The following is a 24,377-nucleotide window of genomic DNA, read 5'->3' as shown; positions in this document are numbered from 1 at the left end:
ATGGCTTATCCAATTCATGCCTAAAAATCCCTGTTAAGTCTTCAAAATGAACTCTGTCAATAACCTTTAATTTGGATAAGAAATTTAAATTATCTGAGACAATTTCTTCATCTATCAAATAATGAAAAATAAGATACTGGATAACTCAAAGGCTTGTTGTGAGAATCAAATAAGAAAAATATTTTTCAAATACTAAAGCATTTTATATATATGAATGGTGAATCACTAACTGCTGTGGCTGCTACTACAGCTGCTGGTACTGTTGGTGCTACTACCATGAGTACTACCATTAACTACTCACTACTGTAAATGCTATTGCTGCTGCTGCTACTATCATTTCTATCACTACCACCACCATCACCACTAACACCATCAAATGCCCTAATTGAATGCTGGAACAGCATTACAAACATAATGTGGTCAGGTTGTATTTAGGAATTTCTTCATGGATTTCTGCTAAAGTAACAGAATAAAATGTCGAAAGAGAAACTAGGTTCCCAATAATTTGCTTAAAAAACCCAATCATCTACCAATCAAAAAAGATAACACAAAAGAATCTCAAAATAAGATTGTCTTTCAGAAAAGGAAAATGAACCATCAAAGCAATAAACAAGTGGAAAAAAGTTTCCAGTATGATGAAAAAAAATCATGACTGATAACAAACCAAAGAGGAGACATCAAAAAGGAAAAAAATAAGCAAAATAATAATGAACTAGCATTAAAATTAAACCTGTGGAACCAAATTGAAGATATTGCCAGAATATGAGGAAAATTAAGGAATACCTGGCGTTACTAAAGAAAGAAGAGACATTAACACAAAGGAAAAAGAAATAGCATGGAATAATTTGCAATTATCCATTGATAACAGAAATATGATCCACTGATTTTCTACTTAAAGAAATGGTAGCAGGTATAACAGAATAAAAAGAAAAATACTAAAAATCTACTTAACTGAAAGCAAACTTGTGAATTTTTTATTTCATATAATTATGTAAGCAAGAAGCATTTACAGATTGATAAAAATACACAAGATGACAATAAGCAATATCCTCATATTCAACTCATCTATGCATATTATTATAAAATTCTTAAACTATAATTATGGACATGATTTAATAAATGTATAAGAAGAGACATATACATACCAATAAACAACCTAATTTACCAGGCTCTTCCACTTAAGAAATAACAAAATAAACTAGTGTGTTCTATATCAGAAATCAACAGAAATTGAAACTCACCTCCTACCTAGATTTAATTATGCTTTTATAAGACAAAAAGTCATATGGTACTCCACAAAAATTCCAGATATTCAAAGAGAAGGAGCCAAAATTAGGATGGAGCTGTGATATTCAAATATACTATGATGAACAATGTCAATAAGGTAAACTCTACATGAACTTTAAAAATGAATGTGTTAACAATGATTCACCGCAAGTGTACGTAGTTATAGCAAAAGTGAAACAGGATGATATCACTTTTCAGTTTTTTGGAAGTTACCATCTAGGTTGCAAAGAGGATGGCAAGAAAATAGAAATTATGAAATTGTACTTCAATATCATTTCCATACAGGGACATAAAGGCAATAGTAACTTTGAATCGATCAACAAATCTTTTAATATAAACTCTGTGAGGAAGAGAAGAAAACATTACAGGATTGGTTTGACTGGCAACTCCAGTGCAAAGGACAAGGTGAAAATAGGGGAAGAGAAAAGTCATAGAGGCAAATGTAAAACCACTTAAAAATAATTTCTTTTCTTTTTTGTAAATAGTATTTTTTTTTCTAATTACATATAAAGAGAGATTTCAACATTCATTTTAAAAATTTTTTGAGTTCCAAATTTTTCTCCTTCTAATCTTCCCTCCTGAAATTGGCAAGAAATCTGATGTTATACATGTGCAGTCATGTTGTTATGTTATGAAAGAAAAAGCAGAACAAAAGGAATAAGCCACAAAAAATAAAATTTTAAAAAAAGCAAAAATGGTGTGCTTTGATTTGCATTCAGCCTTCATAGTTGTTTCTCTGGATGTGGATAGCATTTTCCATCATGAGTCAAAAAACATTTTTTATTATAAAAAACGTAGGAACACTTAAATTATGGGAGTCGCAGACTAAGAATAAATGAGGGAGAGATAGAAAGGAAAGCAAAAAAGACTGAGGAGTGGTTGATTAGGAAGGAGGAGGAAAGCCCAAGGGAGATTTATATGAGAGCCAAGGAGGTAGACATGGTCTGTAGAACAGCAAAAGCGACAGAATTCAAGAGGGGCAATGACTAAGAATAGGTCTTCGTGTTATTGTTAACCTTGAAGAGGTTTTTCATTCTGGCAAAGTTAAGGACTCTACCTCTTTTGATAAATGGAGGAGAGGTAGGAAGTATACATCTTGAAAGTAGGTGGGTTTTTTTCTGTCCCTCCCCTCTTTTCCCTGGAATTGGGCTACAAAAGGGAGAAGAGAAAAAAATATTATAGATTGCGGGATGAAGTAATTTTCTTTTAATGGGAGAGATCCAAACATATTTGCAGTTGTCAAGGAATGTGGCAGTTCATAATAAGGGATATGAAGATTAAAAAAAAAAACAGCTCTGGGGCAGCTAGGTGGCCCAGTGGATAGAGCACCAGCCTTGAATTCAGGAGGACCCAAGTTCAAATCTGGTCTCAGACACTTAACACTTCCTAGCTGTGTGACCCTGGGCAAGTCACTTAACCCCAGCCTAAAAAAACAAAACAAAACCAAAAAAACAAACAAGCAAAAAAAAAAAAAAAACCACCTCAAAGAGGAAGCAGGCTCTGGGAGGGGAGATGAGAGAAAGGGAAAAAAACAAAACAAAACATGGAGCTTGAGGTGGCTTTTTCAGGGATCAAAGGCATCTACTACACACTGGAACATCAGTACTCAAACTTTTTGGTCTCAGAACTCGTTTACACTTTTAAAAAGATTAAAGACTCCTGCCCAAGACTTGTTGTCTATATAGGTTATATTTATTAATATTACTCTATTAGATGCTAAATATCTTAGTATAATTATGAAAATAGTTTGGTAGATCTTGTAGATCTCTGACAACGTCTCAAGTACCCTTAAAGATTACACCTTGAGAAGCAATGGAGTAGAGCAAAGGAGAAGAGACTTAGGGATAATATAGAGAGCTTTTTAAGGTAAGAGAGAAAGAGCTCATTCATAAAAGCCTTATTTTTGTTGTTATCTTTCAGAAAAGCGTCAGGCAAGAGTTGGAGGGCAAAAATACAGGAAACTTGAGAATAGGTTTGTAACAGAAGAACTGTTTTGTCAGATGACTAAAAGATATGACATGTTTGGGAGTAAACGTGAGGAAGATGGTCATTAAAGTAAAGATAAGGGAATGTTGTCCAACATTCAAAGTCCAGTTAAGATCAAACACCAAATTTGCAGTGCACTTAGTAGGCACAGTTGTGTGGTTTCCTCAAGAAGTGTTCAGCAGCATTTCGATAAGAATGGAGAATATGGATTTGGGGGTGGGGAGACAACTGGCAAAACATAACCAGAATGATAGGATGGGAAGGCAAGCAATTCAAGAGTAGAGCATCCGGTTGAAGTGTTTAATCATGGAGTCAAAACTACCAAGGAAAAAGGTGAGGCTAGAGCAAGAGAGATGGACTAAGATGACAGGGAGAGGTAAACATAGACAGGACAAAGCTCACATTTAACAGAAATAAGACAAAAGAAGAGATGGGATAATAGGAAACTGTAATTCGAGAAATTAATGATTCTGGATAATTGAAATGAGAATACTTAAAGCAAGTCCATTCCTAAGTAGGAAGTAGAAAAAAGTTATTTGTCATGGGAGTTGGTCATAATAATCTCAATAATAAAACCATGTCATTATGTAAATAGACAGAAAAGCCTTTGATTAAACTATTTTTTTAAAAACATTAAAAACCTTAGGAATAGAGTGAGACCCCCTCAAAATGGTAAAAATCACTTATCTGAATCTAAAACCAATCATTATTTGCAATGCAGAAATTTTTGCTTTTTTGTACTGAGAACAGGGGTAAAGGAAAGCTGTCCATTCTCTCATATTTCTGTTATTATTTGACATACTTTTGGAAATGCTAGTTATATCGATCAGACAAGAACAAGAAGTTAATGAAATAAGTTTGGCCAAAGAATAAGCTAAAACAGGTCTACTTGCAGTTGATTTTATGATCTATTTAGAAAACTCAAGAGACTACTCAAAAATTAATTGGAATAAGGTTTGGTGCTTGTTAGGTTCTTACTAAGTGCTAATGAGATAATGAGATATTAGGTTCTTACTAAATGCTAAGTTGGTACTTAGCAATTCTCTTGGCCTTTGGAGGGAGTTTTACCCCTTTGAACTAAGGGGAGGAGCGAATTGTATTACTCTGAATTTTTTCTGTAGTTATATGTAGTTTGTAGTACTTAGTGTTCCCATGGTGTTTAGTAGACATGCTTCTAACATTTGTTCCTCAGGTGCACATCCCAAAATATCATCCATATAATGTAACAATATTACTTTTGGAAAGGCTTTTCTTACTGGAGCAAGAGCAGCAGCAGCAGCATACATTTGGCACATAGTAGGGCTGTTTTTCATTCCCTGTGGCAAAACTGTCCATTCATATCTTTTATAAGGCTCAGCCAAATTAACACTAGGCACTGACAAAGCAAATATTTTCATATCCTCCTTATCTAGAGGGATAGAATAGAAACAATCCTTAATGTCTATAACCCATGGAGGCCATTCTCTTGGCAACTGAGTAGAAGATGGAAGTCCAGGCTGAAGAGTTCCCCTAGTTTCCATCTGTTCATTTACTCTTCTTAGGTCAGTTAACATCCTCCATTTCCCAGATTTCTTTTTCTCCACAAATGGTGCTAACAAAGTTATAAAATTTAAGATTAATTCCTTTAAATCATCATATTCATATATCTCTGCCAAAATTATAAAAAGAGAATTGTGTTTTAAAGAGATTAGAAGTGTTTCAAGCAAGCCAGTGGAAAATCTGAAAAGTATATAATGTGGATGATCCTATGCTTAAGTATTTGCTCCTTGATATCTATGAAATATAATAGTATAGTTGAGACAGAGCCAGCTTTGGAGAAGAAAACCTGGATTAAAATTTTTTTCTCTGATGTATGTTGGCTCTGGGAAAGTCTCTTAGCTTTTCAGAGCCCCAGCAAGCAGTTGACTAAAAGGTCTAAATCACAAAGCATGTGTAGATCTGCATTCAGTAAAGAGAGCTTTGTACTGGGGAAACCTCAGGTCTAGACTAAAAAAATAAATGTAAGACATTTGCTGTACATGTTGCCATGTACAATGATCTCCTATTTCTGCTTATTTCACTTAGCATCAGTTCATATAAGGCCTTTCTGAAATCATCTTGCGCATTGTTTTTTATAGAATAATAATCCATAACATTTATATACCATAACTTATTCAGCCATTCTCCAACTGATGGGCAGCCACTCAGTTTCTAATTTCTTGCCACTACAAAAAGGGCTGCCATAAACAAAGCAGAGTTGTTTTTTTTAAGTGACTGAATAGAATATGGCTACGTGGAATCATGACTCTCGACATGTCTTATTTTGTTGTAATTTATTTTGTTTTTTAAATAGTATTTTATTCCTCCCCTCCCCGCCCCCGCCACAGTTACATGTCAGGAGAATTTTTAGCTTTCAATTTTTCTTCCTTTTTAAAAAAGTAATTATTTAAAACTTAAATAGAAATAGAAAAAGGAAAAAAAAAACAAAGTAGAAAAAGAAAAAAACACATATATACATATATGCTCCCATACATATACATTGATATGTATAATTATATACACACATATAAACACGTATTCATTTACATCTCTGTAAGATCATACTATGTTTGTTTGTCCTCTGTTTCTTTGAAGGTAGATAACATCATTTTTCATAAGTCCAAATCTTTCCATATTTATCTAAAATCCACCAACTTACCATTTCCTATAAATTATATACATTTCTTTATGCTATCCAGTTATTTTTAAAAAATGTAAAAATTAATGCTTAATATAGCTGATATATAGTGCAGTTCCTTATTTTTTCTCTTTTGATTAAATCTATTTTAGGTCTACCTTTGTCTGAGATCAAAGATTGCTACCCCTACTTTTGTCCTAATTAATTCTACTCCTGATCATTATTATTATTTTTGCATGTATTTCTTATTTCCCATGCCTGCTGACTTGTTTGCTTTATTTCTACCTTACCTTGCTATTATTTAACCCATTCTGCTTCCAGATCCCTTCCTCATCCTTTGCCTCCTTCTTTATCCCATTAATCAACACACTTTATCTCATTTCCATTAATCTTTACCCCCTTCTAACTCCCCTTATCCTATTCCCCCTCTTATTTTCTCATGTTTATGTGGCTATATATATATATATTGTATTCTCTTTAACCCAATTTCTATGTGAATTTTAGAACTTCCACCCCTCTTCTCCCATCTGATTTCTTTGTGTTTTTTCCTACATGTTTTGCTTTTTAGAATTACATCACACTCAGCTCTGTCCCAATCTTTATTTTAAATTATTCAATTACTAATGACAATCTTAGACATATGGTTTCATTTCCATGTATAACACATAAACAGTTTGTCCTTATTGAATCCCTTGAAACTAGTCTTTGAGATTTACCTTATATTTTTCTTGGCTTTTACATGGCAAATTTTCTATTAAATTGAGGTCTTTTGGGACAAAATCCTAAAAGTTTGGCAATTCATTGAATGTCTATTTTCTCCCATTCAGGATTATGCTTAACTTTGTGATATTTTTGGTTGCAGCCCTAGTTCTTTCCCTCTTGTATATGTGTTCCAAAACCTGCAGCCTTTTTTTGATTTCAAACATGGCTTGACCATGTTTGAATTTTGTTGTTGTTTTTGTTGTTGCTTGTAATATTTTCTCTTTGATCTCAGAGACTCAGAATTTGCCTATTATGTTTCTAAGGTTTTTCTTGTAGAATCTCATGTAAATGGTAATTGGTGAATTTTTTTTCTGTTTCTATTTTCCCTCTTGTTCTAACACTTCAGAACAATTTTCCCTAATTATTTCTTATGTTATCATAAAAATATTATTTTTTTAAAGTCATAGCTTTCAGGTTGTTCAATAATTATAGCATTTTCTCTTCTTAAACTGTTTTTCAGATCAGTGGTTTTTCTTAAGAAATATTTCACATTCTTTTCTATTTTTTCATTATTTATATTTTGTTTTATTATTTCTTGGTATTATAACTTCAGTAGATTTCCCTTGACCAATTCTAATTTTCAAACAATTATTTTCTTCTTTATAATTTTAGATCTTTTTTTTTCTGGCTAGTTGACTTTCTTTTCATAATCTTCTTGTTTTTATTGGATTGTCCTCTATCTATCTATCTATCTATCTATCTATCTATCTATCTATCTATCTATCTATCTATCATCATCATCATCATCGTCATCTATTTACTTTAAATTTTCCTCAATCTTTTATTTGATTTTTTTTTGGTTTTGAGAGGCAATTGGTGTTAAGTGACTCACCCAGGGTCACACAGCTAGTTAGTGTTAATTATCTGAGTCTGGATTTGAAGTCATCCTGACTCTAAGGCCAGTGTTCTATCCACTTGTCATCTAGCTGCCTCTCATTTGATTTTTAATTTTTTTTGGTTATTTTTGGGCAAGTAACATTCCTTGGAATAGAAGTGACTTTTAAAAAAATTCAGTAGCCTCCTCTGAAGATGAACCTTGTTCTTCCCTATTCCCACAAGTAACTTTCTTTCCCTCTCCCCCTTCTCAAGAGTGTTTTATTTTTCAAATTACATGTAAAGATCATTTTCAAAATTTACTTTTGCAAGACTTAGAGTTTTACCTTAACTCCCTCCCTTAACTTATCCCTTCCAAGATGATGAGCAATCTGAAATAAGTTATACATGTACAAGGTATATAGATACTACTTATCATTTTATACTCTTTATTGTTTTTAGTAGGCCTTGATACTATATTTTAGCAAAAAGCTTTTTTAGCATCTATATAGTTAATCATATAATTTCTGTTGATTTTCTTTTATTTCTCTGTGTGTGTGTGTGTGTATGTGTGGCAATTGGGATTGACTTGCCCAGGATCACACAGCTAGGAAGTGTTGGATTTGACTGTATTTGAACTCAGGTCTCCTCACTCCAGAACTAGTAATTATATACTGTGCCATCTAAAAGTGCTGTTCTTTCCTGTCCTTTCCTCTTCTCTCCTCTCCAGTGAGGCAATTGGGATTAAGTGACTTGCCTAGAGTCACACAGCCAGTAAGTATCTGAGGTCAGATTTGAATTCAAACTGGTACTATATCTACTACACCATCTAGCTGCCCCTCTATTATTTATCTTGCTGAAATGGTCAGTTTTGTTGATGGTTTTCCTGATATTCAATGAACTCTGCATTCTTGGTATAGATTTCATCTGGTCCCATTTTTCCCCATCAATATTAATTAGTGAAATTGGTCCTTTTTGTGTTTTTAAAGACCTTAACAAAACTATAAAAATCAATGGGTGGACTAGGTATTGTTCACCTTAAGAAATCATTGGGAAATAGGTTCCCTGGGAGAGAGGCAAGGACAGGAAAAATCAAGGAAGGAGCAGACAGACGAGCTGTTTGTTTACAATGTAGAGAATATACTATACACATTTAATAGACTTTATGTACTAAACACTGGAGTTAAAACAATGCGAATCTCAAGGTTTGCATTCAATTTCCTTTCTACTGGAAGGAGGGAAGTTAATATGAATCCATGAAGAATCACTCAAGAGAAACAGTAAGGACAAAGAAGGACTCCAGAAAATGTCTTCATGATTAGTAATAATTCAGTAACTCCAAAAGAAAGAAAAAAAAAACCTATATTATCACCACTTATCCCTAGCCAACATATTGTTTTATAATTTGAATTTGTGTCTCATTATCTAGTTATACACATTTGGCATTCATTGCTGATTTCTTCTGGCAAGGGGGCTAAAAAAAGGTGATCTAGCATTCTTCATTAATTCCTCAACTATTCATTGATAAATGTGTATAACAGTCATTTCTGCTCCTAATTGGATATAATTCCATCAGATATGGCCCTATTTCTTATTAGTATTTTATTTTTCAAATTACATGTAAAGATAATTTTCAAAATTTACTTTTGTAAGATTTTGAGTTGTATATTAACTCCCTCCCTTAACTCACCCCTTCCAAGATGTCAAGCAATCTGACATAAATTGATGGGCATAGTAATCTCTCCACCTTCCCTAGGTGATGAATCTGATCTTTAATTTCCAGCCTTTTGCAGGGTTTCCATCTTTTTCCTTTATACAATTAACCCTGCTTATCTGGAAAACTTTTCCCTTCAAGGGCAGGGAGGAGTACACCTACATCCATGTGCCACTTGAATATTTCCATTTGGATTTACTACATCTATCAAGAAACCAAGAGCTGCAAGAGCCCTTTAAGAACAACTGGTTCTCCCCTCTCAATTGTCCAGATATAGATACCAGTGTCCAGGAAAGAGAAGTCATATGAATAATGAATAAATGGAGTGGAGTTTGGAAGCTGAGTTTCTTTTGAAATTCCAAATCTAGTTTCTTTTCTGCTCTTTAGAGCAGCCTCTGATCAGTAAGGTCCTCTCCATTAAAAATAATGTATTGATCTAGGTCAAAGGACAGAAAAATAACTTCCAACCAAGAGATCAGGAAGGAGAGTAGAATCTGAGCTTCGAAGGATGAAGGATATTTCAATAGGGAAAGTTTTGTTGTTTCTGCTTTTTGGAAGTGGGGCAGGGCTGGTACATTCCAAATATAGGTAACTCCTAAAAGCATAAAAAGGGAAAGCAAGTGGTGTGTCCAGGGGAAGAGAAGTGGTTAAATTCTGTTGGAGCCTACAATCTGTGAAGGGATTAATGTGGATTAAGACTGAAAAGTAAAGATTGTAGCAGACTGCAGAAGGCCTTGAAGGCCAGAATAAGGGATTTGAGTTATAGGCAGTGGCAAGTATTATTATTGCTGTTATAAAGATCATATATTATGAGCCAAATGAGATTGGAGTTGATTTCTGGCGAACTCATCTATGCCAGTGTGTTCAGGGGATGCTCTTTAAAAAGTCTTGTAGAGAATGATATTTATTCTTATAGTAAATACCTCCTTTTGAGTTTACTTCCCACCTCAGTTCCTTGAGATCTAAAGGAACTGCTGGGGATATCAACTAAAACTTTTGGAGTAGCTACTATTTATTATTGCTATTGTAGAATTATTATATATAAAATATATTGAAACTCAGATTTGTTATCAATTGAACACAATTGTTATATAGAACAAGTGTTATATTATTATAGACAATTGATGTTATATTATACTCAGTAACTGCAAAGATTTTAGTGAGCTCCCCATCATTTCCTGAAGAAAGAGTCAAAGGAGAGGTGAACACAAGCGGAGGTGGCTGCTGTGAGATTGGGTCTCATTCTGTCCAAAATTTTTAAAAAGTTCCCTTTTGTATAGGGCATTATAATATACGAGCCCACAAGTTAACTCTAATTTTATTTATGTGTGTATGTATATTTGTCCATATGTACATATGTATGTATATTTATGTATAATTTATTTGAACAGCCTGGTAGTGTGTATATGGAGTGCTGACTTGCAGAATCAGGGAGACCTGGATTAAAATTTGTCTGCAAGCCCTTCCTAGCTATGTGATCCTGGGCAAGTCACTTAACCCTGTTTGCCTCAGTTTCCTCATCTGTAAAATGGTCTGGAGAAGGAAATGGCAAACCATCACAGTGCCTTTGTCAAAACAACATTAAATGGGGTCAAGAAGAGTCAGACATGACTGAAAATGCCTACACAAGTAATGTATAATATAGACATATATATATAATACTGAATATGTTTGTACATGTATACACATATTTATATGTCTCAGAAATACATTGCTGCAGGCTCCTAGAACAATGGAAATAAAGTCAGTTACAACTTTCCATTTTCAAGTCTTCCATTGAATCCTGCTTTGTGTCTGAATAATTGCAGGTTAGTTATTAAATGTCTCGCACTTTAGTTTTCTCTTCTGTAAAACAGGCGGTAAGACCCGCCGATCTCTAAATCCCATGAACCCATCGAATGGACTTGGATTATAAAATTGAGTATTTGAAACTTCCTAGGTAGCTCTTCTGCCCTTCCTTTAAATAAGACCTGCTGATAAATTACATTTGTCCCATCTGATTCTCTCTTTGGCCTTTGGGGAAAGCTAAGCCATATATGACTATATCCATTTTATAAATGAGGAACCTCTAGCTCAAAAAACATAATTCATCCAAAGATATTGAGGTTATTAGCCGTAAAAGAGGAATGGAAATCCTTTTCTTGAGTTTCCTGTCAGTTACTAATTTCATTGTGATTTTTAAACTCATCTCCCTTTGTAAAAGTCAAATTCTTAGGATTTTTTTTTTGCAGGGACCTAGGGGAGAGGTTGCTTCAATAAATACTGACTAATTTGAGATAGAACATTCTTATTGAATTTTGAGCACTTTCCTCTCAGCCCCAAATTGTCATTGAGATGAGGCAAGTGCTAATATTCCTTGCTATTCCCCAGGAGCAGAGGGGCCAGACTTGGAGATAACCCTCCTCATCTCATCAGTGGAACATTTGGAAGCTACAGGCAATACTGAGAGACTATCCAATTAAAGTCTAATCTTTTCATGATGATGTAGCTGACCTAGACTTAAAGGCATTTTGTAGCCCAGCAGAAGTAATGTCTGCTGAATATCTTATTTTAAAATCCAAATAAGAAGAGAGAGGCTTAATTCTAATTACCAGAATTGTGAGTTACATTCTCCCTCCATGGTGGCTACTCCGAGATTTGTGTCTGAGCAAATGCTGAGGATACGGTAACACTTTCCTGGCATTTCTGCAACGTCACCAGCTTGTGAAAAGCATGGTAGGACCAACATCTAAAATATTTTCCCCTGGGTTTCCAAAAAGGGGAATTTATTAGATACCATATTTATATTTATCTCTTTGTCTATATACATACATACATCTCTCTCTCTCTCTCTCTCTCTCTCTCTCTCTCTCTCTCTCTCCATATATATATATATATATATATATATATATATATATATATATATGTATGTATATATAGTTTTGAACAAGGACAAATGGAAAGAACAGATGTGAAAGCCTTTTGCATTTATTTTCTTTCCAGGAAAGCAGCAAAAAGCTTCTTTAAAAAAGCTTTTCCAATAAGAGAGTAGACTTTGTTTATATATTCTTGGAATCCCTTTTTTTCCTCATAAATACTTCAAGCTCCTTTAGGGCCTCAAGCACTTATCAGTATTAGATGCTGAAGTGACCTGGGAGGCAAGTACATATTCTCCTCATTCAGGGAACTCAAAAAAGGATCCTCTAGGATATTTATTAATAAAAGAACAAGCAGGTACAGAGTGACATTAAGAACTACTATGGGACAGTTGGCTTCTTTTGGAATTGCTCCCTCTAGCGGTAAAGTTTTTTAGTTTGCATTGACCTGCTGGTCAAGCAAATGATGTCTACTTGTTTGTTGGTTCCTTGCATATTTGTAAGTGGAGAGTGTAAGTGAAGGTAAAGGGAGAATGATTATACGTATAAACGAATTCCGAGACTTCTATTTATGTTCTAAATCTTTATACAAAATATTTCAAGCAGATTCATGTTTTCCTGGGGATACCATGTGCAAACAGACTAGCACATGCAAGTTAATTGGATGAGGGGAGTTTGAGGGAGATGTCATTTAAGATGTCTCTCTGTCTTTCTCTCTTTCTCTCTGTCTCTTTCTCTCTCTCTCTCTCTCTCTTTCTCTCTCTGTCTCTTTCTCTCTCTCTCTCTATCTGTCTGTCTGTCTGTCTGTCTGTCTATCTAAAAGGGTAGGCTCAAAGTAGCGTGAGAAGCCAGGACTTGAAATACCAAACAATATAGTTTGTATTTTATTGTAAGATGAATAGGGACCCACTGAACATGGAGAGATGGGCTTTAGGGGAATAATTTTTATGGGGACTTGGGAGGAAAGAAAAAACACTGAAAATCAGGAGTTGAAAACATTGTAAAAATAGAGACAAGAAATGATGAGGACCTTTCTCGGGTGGAGCTTGGAGCGGAGAAGAGATAAATTCAGGAAATATTGGGTGGGTAGAACTGACCTGGTTTGGCAATTTACTGGCAATGATTCAGAAGGGCGAGTCATCTTTGTGACCGGAAAGGTGGTCTCTTCCCCCAAAGCAGTGAGGGAATAGTGAGCTGACAAGAATGAAGAGCGAGTCTAATTCAGTCATGTGGTACTTTGCTGTTCATTTGAAGGGTGATGTTGATTTCTATTGAGCCCATCATGTAGTAATTACTAGGGATTTATAAACTGCTGTTTACCATCTTCCTTCAGGACAGCTTCTTGTATGGATAACGGTCTCCCTCACAACAAAACTGAGCTTCCATGAGCTAATGGACACAAAATATTTTGGGGACCTGCCATAGAAATACTGATGATCATGAGGTTGGAGTCAGGGAGACAGTGCCAACCTCCAATGTATTCTGGCTACATGGTCATGGCAAGTGACTTGATTTCTCATAGCTCCTATGCAGCTCTTTAATATTAGGGGATACATAATTGTCCTGAATCATGGAGAGTTGCCACCTCTCACAGCCATGAAATGACAATTCTGGGTCAGAAAAATGTCTGCAAAACATCTTCCTCACAGAGAATCCAAGGTTGGTGGGATGAACATTAGAGATGGGAAAAGGGACTAGGTTTATGATTTCATTTATGCACAGGGAGCCAAAAGAGGAAGCTCCTTCAGTCAATTCAGTTCAGCCCCTTTGTACCTTAGGGCTCCTCTGAGCCCTGAAAGGGGGAAATTACCTGTTTTGCTTCTTCTTTCACAGCATGACTAATGTGGTGACAAGTTGAAGGTGACCGCTAACCCATATCAGATTGTTTGCTGTCTTGGGGCAGAGGAGGAGAAAGAAAAATTTGAAACTCAAAATCTTATAAACAAATATTAAAAACTCTCTTTACATGTAGTTGGAAAAAATAAAAAACTATTTACATAAAAATCAAGAAACAAGCAAACAAGAAAGAGAGTACTGTGCGTGAAGCACGGTGCTAGGTGCCGAGAGTCCCGCTCCTGCCTTCAAGGAGCTGGGTACCAGAGCAAGCATTGCTAACTAGACAACATTGGAGAAGAAATACCTTAGGAAACTTAAAACAAAGTAGAGGAGCACTGGGGAGGGAACCCCACAGGAAGAAGGCCGGGCGTAGCACTCCCCACCCCCAGCCCATAATTGCCTCCTTATCTTTTTGTGATTTCCACACTCTCTCTTTTCCACTCCCCTTTCCACAGCCCTAAACCCCACCCCCTCCCCAGCACACCTCATGCCCTTATCCGAATCCAGGGACTCCAGATGCCCATTTGTGTGGGTTTGTAAATAACAGCATTCTCATGGCATCTGGGTGGCTCAATGGATCAACTACTGAGTCTGGAGTCAGGGACCCGCCGTCAGATTTGGCCTGAGACGCTTCTTGACACAAGAATCTGGGCAAGTCCCCTGTCCCCTGTTTGACTCAGTTTCCTCATGTGTGCAATGGATAACGACAGCACTCACCACCCCGGATTGAGGTAACAATCAAATGAGATAACAGCACAATGTTTAGCTCAGCTCCTGGCATACACACAGTAAGTGCTTTATAAATGCTCGTTAGCATGACGATGATGTCACATAACCTGTGTTTGTCTCAGTTCCCTTAGATGTAAAATGGGGGCAATGGCACCCACTTTGAGCCTTGTTGTGAGGTAGTAGTTGTAGAGCCCTTAGCATAGCGTCTGGCACATGGCGGGCACTGCAGAAGTGTTAGCTTTTATTATGAACGACATTGCACGATTGTCCCTGCCCGGTCGCCATCTTAGCTCGCGTCTCTACGAGTGAATGAATGGCTGAATCGGTGAAGAAAGCGTTTGTTGAATGCTTACTATGCACAGAACACTCAGAAGGGCTGTGGCACCGAAAATCAGGAGAGTTTCTTCTAATGGAGGGAGACAGCACACCTGGGACATTTCAGCTGTACAGAGACTGGAAAGGGCCCCCGTCCTTCCGGAGCCATGGCAAAGCAGAGGGGACCTTATTCTTTGAGGTCATCCTACTGAAAACGTGATATCACTTTCTGCTCGCCAGCCATTTGGCAGTGTCAGAGGCCTTGGCAGCAAGAACTTTATTTGCCGTGTCTTTACTAGCCATGGCTCTCAGCACCGGCAGGAGCAGCTGCCCCATGTGAGAGCCCTAAGCTGGAGCCATTTGGTCCCAGGACTCGAGTCCTGAACTGTCTCCATCTAAGTCTGAGGGGAATAGGGGCAAAGGTGGCGGCAGTCTGTGTTCCCTGTTTCCATAGAGATCCTCCTCCAAAGCTCTGTAATAATTTTACACAGAATATAGTTCACATAGCAAAGAGTGATTTCCCACCAGATTCATATCTTCAGGGAGACAACTGGGACTTTGCCTCGGGTGCCCTATAGAGCATTCCTTTCTGCAACACGGGAACCACAGAATTAATTCTTATTTAGTTAGAATGATGATTTAAAACAAGCAGGCACCGATGGTAGTTGGGCTGAGTTCCCCGCCTTGCTCTGCTGTTTCCATTCCATCCCAGGCTGGGCGCCTGCTCAGCGCCTGCCCGCTGCTAACGCCCTGCAGTCTCTATTTTTTCCTCATTGGGTGAGGTTCTTTTACAGTCAACGTGAGACTTACCAGGTAAAAAAAATTCCGAGTTATGTATTTAATTTTCACTGACACTAAGCAAAGAATGGTTTCAAAGTATTAATGTTGATGCCCAAATTGCTAATTATTAATGTTAAAAGCTCACGGTTTTACAGTTTTTTCAAACAATCGATCAATCAGCAAGCATGTATTAGTATCTGCTATATGTCATAGCTATACATATACAAAAAATATCTCTTCTAGCAAAGAATTATATTCTATTGGAGAAAAATCAGCAAATACATATAATAAGCATATGCAGAATAAATATAAAGGGGATAAAAACAAATTCATATAAAGTAGTTAAATGCAAGATAGTTTGGAAGGGAAAAACACCACCAGTCGAGGGAGCAGTAAAAACAGAAACTTATGTTTCTGTTGAATCCTGAAAGACGAGAAGGTTCCTGTGAAGGAGAGGGAAAGAGAGAATATCATGAGGCATGATGTTAGAGCAGGGGCAGAGGGACTAGAGATGGAGTGCCTAATTTAAAGAAGAGAGAGCCAGTGTGGCTGGATGATAGAACACGGGAGGGAGAGTTCTGGTCAATGAGATTCAAAATATCCCTGGGAGTACAATACAAGTCTTATCCCTCTCTTAGAAACAAAAACAACCTGAGACCTAGAGAAATAATTACACAGCGACTAAATGGCAGGGCCAGTACTCCGACCCAGGTCTATAATAAATTCATTATTGAGATCATCCCTGCTCTTATTTCAATGAGCTACTAAGTGGATCGATCCCATGAACAAATTTATGTGGATATGCTTTCAAAAATATAGAGCATACATAAATGCATAGTTATCATTAGTGTTAATGGTAGTAATAAAATTCCTGTTACAAAGTTTAAAACTTTTTAAAAAATTAATAGAAATCTATCTTTTCTTTCACCAATTTCTATCCCCATTGCAAAGAAAAGAATAACAACATCATTGCAATAGATGGACATAGTCAAACAAAATAAATCCAAGCTTTGGCCTTGTCCCTATATCTAAGTATGCCTGTATATATGGTGCATCCATTCATATCGCTCTCCGTCTTTCTGTGTGTGAGCCTCAGTCTGTCCTCAGACTCTATCTGGCAGACTGATGTCTGCCACAAAACCCGTAACATCATTTATCATCCGTCCCCAGGAATTATGATTGGCTTTGTTGATCAGAGTTCTTCAGTCCTTCAAAATCATTTGTCTTTATAATGCTGGTATTATAGGAATTGTTCTGTTCCTGCTCATTTCATTCTCCATTAGTTCCTAAAAGTCTCCTTGGATTTCTTTGGAATCATTCATTTTGTCAATTTTTATTGCATAATATTTCATTATATTCATGCCATGTTCTTTAGACATTCCTCAATTGATGGTCATCCCCTTCTAAGTTTCCACTCCTTTGCCACCATATAAAGAAATGTTATAATTGTTCTGGTAAATACTGGCTCTTTTCCTTTTTCTTTGGGTAATAACAGACTATTCACAGCTTGGAACTATGACTGGACCAATTAATAACTCTACCAATAGTTTTGCTATGACCCTCTTTAGCACTTGTCATAATTTTTTATTATCAACTTTGCCAATATGATGGGTGTGAGGGCTACTTAGTGTTGTTTTAGTTTGCATTTCTCGAAACATTATGATGTGGAATCTTTTCATATGGCTATTGATAATTTGGATTTCATTCTTTGAGAACTGTGACCTAGTCCATATTCCTTGACCATTTGTCACTTGGTTAAGATTTAAGTGTTTTCCCTACAACAATCCTGCCAGGTGGGTAGGTGCAAATATTCTCATCCCCATTTTACAGAGAAGAAAATTAAAGAGGTGAGGCAAAATTCCTATTAGTCACACAGCTAGTAAATGTCCAGACTGGCACATGACCAATTCTGATCAGGTCTCTAGACTTAGTAGGTCACCAAACAATCATTATAACGATGAGCAGCCAAACTGCCATAACAAAAAGGTCATGTCACATACACACACACACATACACATATATGTGTACATATAATGTATATATTATATATATGTATATGTATGTATGTGTATATTTGCCCTTTTTACGCCATCAGTAATAGAACCAGCAGTTAAATTTAAGAATTCTCAATGAGGTGATCATGTCGAAAAAGCTGATCAAAGACTCAGGCTGAAGGACCTGTAATTTTGAGGAGGATGTCTATATCCCACATGCATGAACTGTTTCCTGTAACTTGCCCTTACCCAGGTATGCATCGTGCAGAAAAGGGACACCAAGAAAATGTATGCCATGAAATACATGAACAAGCAGAAGTGCATTGAGAGAGATGAAGTTCGAAATGTTTTCAGAGAACTCCAGATCATGCAGGGCCTGGAACATCCTTTCTTAGTCAATTTGTGGTGAGTAAATCTTGTTTTTTCAACTTCTATGATTCTTGCATTATGAATTCCTCATGAAATACATTCAGATTGTGCTCAGTTGAAAGGATGCTTGATGTTATAAAGAAATGCATGTTCCCTTTTCTTAGTGGAGCTACTCAGTTGACAATATTTAGAAGACACAGTTTATGTTCAAATATTTAAACAGTACCAGCTGCTTTGGGTTTTTTCTTGTAATTCACAAATCTGCTACCAAGAAAAAAATGGATAAAGGAGATGTCTCTTGTCCTTTATTTACCTCTGATTGGAGGCATTCCTGGTCAACTGATCACTTATATTTATACATATCTGTGCCTTCCATGCACCCAAAATGTAATCTTTTTTAAAGCAGGAATTATCTTTAATTTATTTATTCATTCATTCATTTGCTTCTTTATTTTTGTGCTTCTGGTACCTTGGAAAGATTGTGCTGTGCACATGATAGGTGCTTTAGAAAAGTCTGTTGGATTGGAGTAGATTTGCCAGAGTTTGACGATGCATTGGGGTGAATTTGGAAGAATAATGTCCTCATTGAATGCAATGGTCATAAAATAGCCTTGAAACAGGCTTAATTTTGAGACCTGGTGCAAGGGTGCAAAGCATCACGGGAATGAAAAGTGAAGACCTCAAAGTGCACTTGAGGTAGGCAGTTAATCAGAGTGCTCCCTGGATGCGAGCAGCAGTGAGTCCCTCCCTCAGTGTCTGGCTTCTTACTAGCCAAGGAATGGACAGGGAACAATTATGGAAGGGATGCATTCTGCCATTCTTAATATTCTCTCTCTCCTACTTAATTGCTTCGACAGGAAACAAAACACCTGTATCATACATGAAAAATTATGCCTTATTTCAGCCCTTCTCTTCTGCCTTTTGACCTTCTTCCCATTGTCTGTCCCATACTGGTTCCTGGCTTGTCGTCATTCTTATTCTTATCAGATAAAGACTGAGGTATCTGGATGATACCATGGAGAGGGCACTGGGCCTGTCGTCAGGAAGATCTGCGTTCAAATTCAGCCTGAGACATTTACGAGCACTATGACCGTGAACAAGTCACTTAATCGTTGTTTGCCTTAATCTCCCCCTTTATAACATGGGGATAGTAGCAGCATCTCTCTCCCACGGTTATTGTGAGGTTCAAATGGTAAATAATTGTAAACCACTTAGCACAGAACCTGGCACGTAGTGGGGGCTATAGAAATATTTGCTGTTATTATTATTGCAATTAACAATTCACATTTCTCTAGGGCTTTAATGTTTGTAAAAAATTCTTGTCATAGCCTGTGAGAATTTACACAAGAATGATGGTTCCCATTTTACTGATGAAAAATTGAAACGGTGAGAGTTAAATTGCGCAGCCCATAGTCACTTACCTAGGATGTCAAAAATCAGGAAAATCCTCTGATTTTGGTGCTGCATCAGTGTTTTTTCCACTCTGTCCTATTGCCTCTCTTTGAACCCAGTCATTTTCAAACCTCCACTCTTTTCTCAGTTCACTTTTGCCACTTGATTGGTGGGAGGGTGGAAGAGAAGGGGTAATTTTCAGGAGTTTCCAACGTTCAGAAGAATACTGTCCCATTATATTGCCAGCACAGCATCTTTTGATCTTGTTACGGTGAGAATGACTTGTCCCAGTCTTGGAGTGCCTGACAACTCACTTTCTTGCTGTTTTCTTTCTTGTGACACGTACCACAACTGGAACCAGTAGCAACGGCTGATTTATTAGTTTGCTTGACAACTTTGACTGGGCATAATTAATGTATCTTGAGCTTTTCTGCCAGTAATTGTTTAAGCTGAGTAGAAACTTTTTTTTTTTTCTTCATGTAAGGAACCTCTGTTCCTTAGTCTAAGTGAACTTGGACTGGGAATGAGAAGAGAGAAAACTGGAGGAAAAGAAAAAAAACAGAAGGGATGTTAATGATTTCTAGGTGGTCCCAAGAGCCCTTGGGAGACAGAAAGTAGTTTGGTATCCCCAAGTAGATGACATTTAAATGACAAAGAAGTGATGATTTTTTTTCCTGTTGGATTATAGTTTCAAAATCATTAACACTTACCCCGCAGGCTCTGTATTCATCAAAATCTATAGATTACTAAGACTTCTTGCCCAAAGCAGGTGTGATTACTCTAATTGTCATTACTCAGTGTACATATGTAGGCAGTAAAGAAGGAAAACACCATGGGCTTGGTATGAGAAGACTTGAATTCACATCCCAGCTCTGGTCCTTGGCCCCCATATAATCTGAACACTGGGAAGCTTAACCTTTTATTAGCTTAAGGTTCTCCCTGCTGCCATATCTCACCATGATCATTTCCTATGTAGTTTCATAGATTTTATATTCCCCATTCAAGAACTTTATTCTGAGAAAGGATCCACAGGTTTCATCTGACTGTCAAAGGAGTCCATGACATCAGAGAGAGTAAATAGTCCTCGAGAGCTCACAAATAAGATATGTTTGGGTTTATTGGTCTTTGCTTATATAGCTCTTTATTTATTTATTCATCCATCTATCTATCCATCTACTTATCTACTTACTAATTTCACCTATTAATCTACATATTTGCTTGTTCATATATTTTTGTTTATTTTGTTCCCATTACTTGCTTATGTGGAGGAAGCCAAGGAGCACAGTGGCTAGAGTGCTGAGCCTGAGTGAGGAAGACCGGAACTTGAATGTGCTTTCAGATATTCCCCAGATGTGTGACTGGGCAATTCACTTAACCTCTGTTAGTTAGCCTCAGTATTCTCACCTGTAAAATGGAGATAATAATCCCTCTGATATGTAGCTGCCAATGTTGTTGGCAAGATCAGATGATCAATCTTTGTAAAGCACTCACTATGTAGTAGGTACATAATAAATTCATGTTCCCTTCTTTATCTTTTATCTATGATTTATACATTCTTTTACTTATTTTTCTGCCCACGTATCTTTATTTACATATTCATTCATCTATTACTGATGCTTTGTTGTCATCTGGTATAATGCCATAGTTCTTAGCCTGTTTAAAGTTTTTATAATTGCATGTCAATATAATTGATTTCCTTTGAATTTTCTGTGTTTAATTTTATACACAATTTTGAGAAGGGGTCTGCGGGCTTCATTAGACAGCTAAGGGTTCGATGTTTCATACTTTCCGTTGTTGTAGAATGAATGCTAGAGTGGAAATCAAGAAGCTAATCCTCTTCTTTTTACTACTTGTGGTCCTCAGTTTCCCCATTTGTAAAACAACATTGAACTGGATAAGTTCTGATGTCCCTTAGATGCCAGATTCTAAAAGTCTTTCCTTCCAAATGGCCAGACCAATTCACAGATCCCCCAGCAGCTTATTACTTTGTTAGGGACCCTTCATCCTTGTGAACATTGTTAATTTCTCTTTATTTTTCTTCATTGCCAGCGTGTTGACTATGAGAGAGAACCGCAGAGTAGCTTTCATTTTCATTATTTGAAGCATTTTTTCATAGGGCTGTTGTTGGCTTAGATTTCTTCTTTTGAAAATTTGCTTTTTTTTTGAACATGTATCAACTGATAAAGGACCTTTGTTCTCACAAATTTGAATTAATTTCTTGTATATGTTCAAAATGGGGCCTTTATCAAAGAAACAGAGTACATTTTCCCCCTGGTTAGTTACTTCCCTTATAATTTAAATTGCATTAGATTTGCTTGTGTAAAAACATTTGAAATTTATGTACTCATGTGATTAATAAATGCTAGAGTCAGGACTTAACCCAGGTTTCTCAGTTCCAAATCTAGTGTTCTCAGTTCTACACCACAGTGGCATAGAGACACAGAACTATTCTTCTTCGTGAGAAAAAAATGGTGCAACTAATAAGAAAAATGTAGTGTCTTGCTGAGATGATGGGAACGAAATGACTAACAATGTCCTGTCGTTGGGAGAAACACGCGTCACTGGACCTTGGAGGGCTTCAGCCAAAGGAAATGAGAGTTCAGCAGTTGTTATTTTTCATGAGCGACTCCAGAAAACTGAGTCAGTGTGCAATGGGCTGGAATGGAAAATGTTTACTCACCAAGAGAAATTTAATTATCTTTGAAATTCTGCTGCTGCTGGTTTGGGAGCTATTACAATTCTTGGAAGTAATGGATAAAATGCAAGGAGGAAAGCAATAATTCCTGAGACGTAGCATTGCCCGAAGACTTGACTTAGATTTTTCTCTGGCTCTCTGTGTGAGGATGAGCGAATCATTCCTATATTTTGGATCTCAATTCTTCATCTGTAAAATGAAAGTATTGGACTAAATGATACGCACGCTGGAAAGAACACTAGATTGGAGTCAGACCTGACCTGGAGCCCCTGTGTTGCTAACTCTATAACCTTAGACAAAACATGTTCCTTTCTGAGTCTGTTTCTACATGTACCAAGCAAGCCAGGGGGATTCTTCCCAAAGTCCTTTCCAGCTCTAAATCTAGAACACTAGCTCAATATTTGTGCAGAAACCCAAAGGTGAATGGCAAGATTTTTTTGTTTCATGTTAGGACAATCAGGTGCCTCATGTGTGTAGACTTATTGATGACTGAGCCCTGGACCATTCTTTCACTCAGAGAGGTTTCAGTAATTATTGACTTAACTGTTCATATGTACAAACAAAAGAATAGTTATGGACTTCATGAGACAAAACTGGCAAAATATGACAGATTTAAGATAAAATATAAAAGGTTCACCAAAAAGGGACCTGATTTTCAGCATCCTAATTATTGAAGAAATGTTGAGACAATTGGACTGGAGAAAAGCATACAAACTTTAGATGAGTCACTGATCTCTCCTGTGATGGAACTTCTAGCCTATGGGGGGAACATCAATGCAAGTAACGATAAGTTATGACATTACATGATAATTAGAGTAGACAGGGACAGAGCCTTAGAACCAACTAAAGTCTGAGTACTAATGTTGTTTCCACTAGGAAGAGCTTCATGGAGGAACTGAGATGTGAATTTGCTTTAAAGGAAGAGCAACAATTTATTAGGAGAAAGGGAAAAGATGAACATCCCAGGCTGGGATCTATGGTAAAAGAAAAAGGCAAGTTACATTCAGGAGCTTGTTTCATTCTCTCTGATCATTCTGTTTAACAGATATTATTTATGGCCAATGAAACTGTGCCCAGCCTTCTGCTCGGCATTCTAGGGAACAGAAAGAAGTTTGGGATATGACCTCTGAACTCAATGACTTACAATTTAGCTGAAGAGACATAACCTAAGCCCTAAAAATGAAGAATCGTATCAAGTAAATACAGAGATGTTTGCATTTCAGAAAACAATAACATCATAGTCATAAGACCATTGCCATGCATGGATTATTGTACATTAGGAAAAGTAGAAATAATTTTTCTTAAAAGAAAGATGATAGCATTTTGTAAGTACAGGGGAAATGGCATTTTCATTATGATCATTGTTATTAGTCACTTAGAAGGGGAAATGGCATTTTCATCATAATCATTGTTATTAGTCACTTAGGAAAAGAGAAAAATTATTTTGGTCTTGAATGGTGTTGACTTGAGAGGAAAATATTTTTCAAACCTGAAAGTAATTATTTTAGCTCATTTTCAGATACAGAAAACATATACCATGGGTAAATTTCCTCCTTACAACTTAAAGCAAGTTTTGAAAACAAGTCATTCTCAGCCGAACATTGGCTACCTCCAGGCCCAATGGCACTTTACCAATAGAACAATCACTTTTAGTGAATTTAACTTAATTAAATTAATTAATTAAATTTAATTAATAAGTTCATCCTTGAACGTGAATAGTTTGATAATTAAATATCATTAGCATATTGATAAATGATAAATCTGAATAGCTACTAATTTTAGACAGTTCTTCATTATTTCCACCAGTTTCTTTTTTCCTTCTAATTTCTCTCATCAAAATCGAGTATCCTAAGTTTTCTTTTACCTTTGACTATCAGGGATCAACAACTATTGCCGGAGGTTTGCTTTCATCTTGAATAAAGGAAGGAGGAAGCATGATGGAGTGATAAGACCATAGAATATGGGAGTAAGAGACCTGACTACTTGGTAGTTACAATATCCCATGCAGCTGACTTCTACCACATTAGTTTCTCCATCTATAAAATTAAGGGGTTGCACTACAGGATTTCTAAAGTCTTTTCTGGAGCACTCCATATCCTCAGACCTCCCCCTCCCTATAATGTTATTCTGCCAGTCGTTCTGGGCTGTTCATTATCTATTCTTTTGGACTCTATATCACTAACACTTAACACAG

The 24,377-nt window shown here is 36.6% G+C and overlaps 1 protein-coding gene across 6 annotated transcripts in view; it reads left to right on the top strand.

Annotated features, from left to right (window-relative positions):
* Positions 1-24,377, top strand: part of STK32B (serine/threonine kinase 32B) — a 351,540-nt gene that overhangs the window by 118,452 nt on the left and 208,711 nt on the right. For all 6 annotated transcript variants that reach the window (XM_074276564.1, XM_074276563.1, XM_074276565.1 and 3 more), the window contains one exon: positions 17,981-18,132. In XM_074276564.1, coding sequence (XP_074132665.1) covers positions 18,014-18,132 — 119 coding nt within the window. In that variant the 5' untranslated portion in view covers positions 17,981-18,013. The remainder of the gene's footprint in view (positions 1-17,980; positions 18,133-24,377) is intronic.

The sequence above is a fragment of the Sminthopsis crassicaudata genome, chromosome 6, assembly GCF_048593235.1.
Source record: "Sminthopsis crassicaudata isolate SCR6 chromosome 6, ASM4859323v1, whole genome shotgun sequence".
NCBI classification, from domain to species: domain Eukaryota; kingdom Metazoa; phylum Chordata; class Mammalia; order Dasyuromorphia; family Dasyuridae; genus Sminthopsis; species Sminthopsis crassicaudata.
The sequence above is the reverse complement of the archived record's forward strand: the minus strand, read 5'-3'. Positions and strand labels throughout refer to the sequence as shown.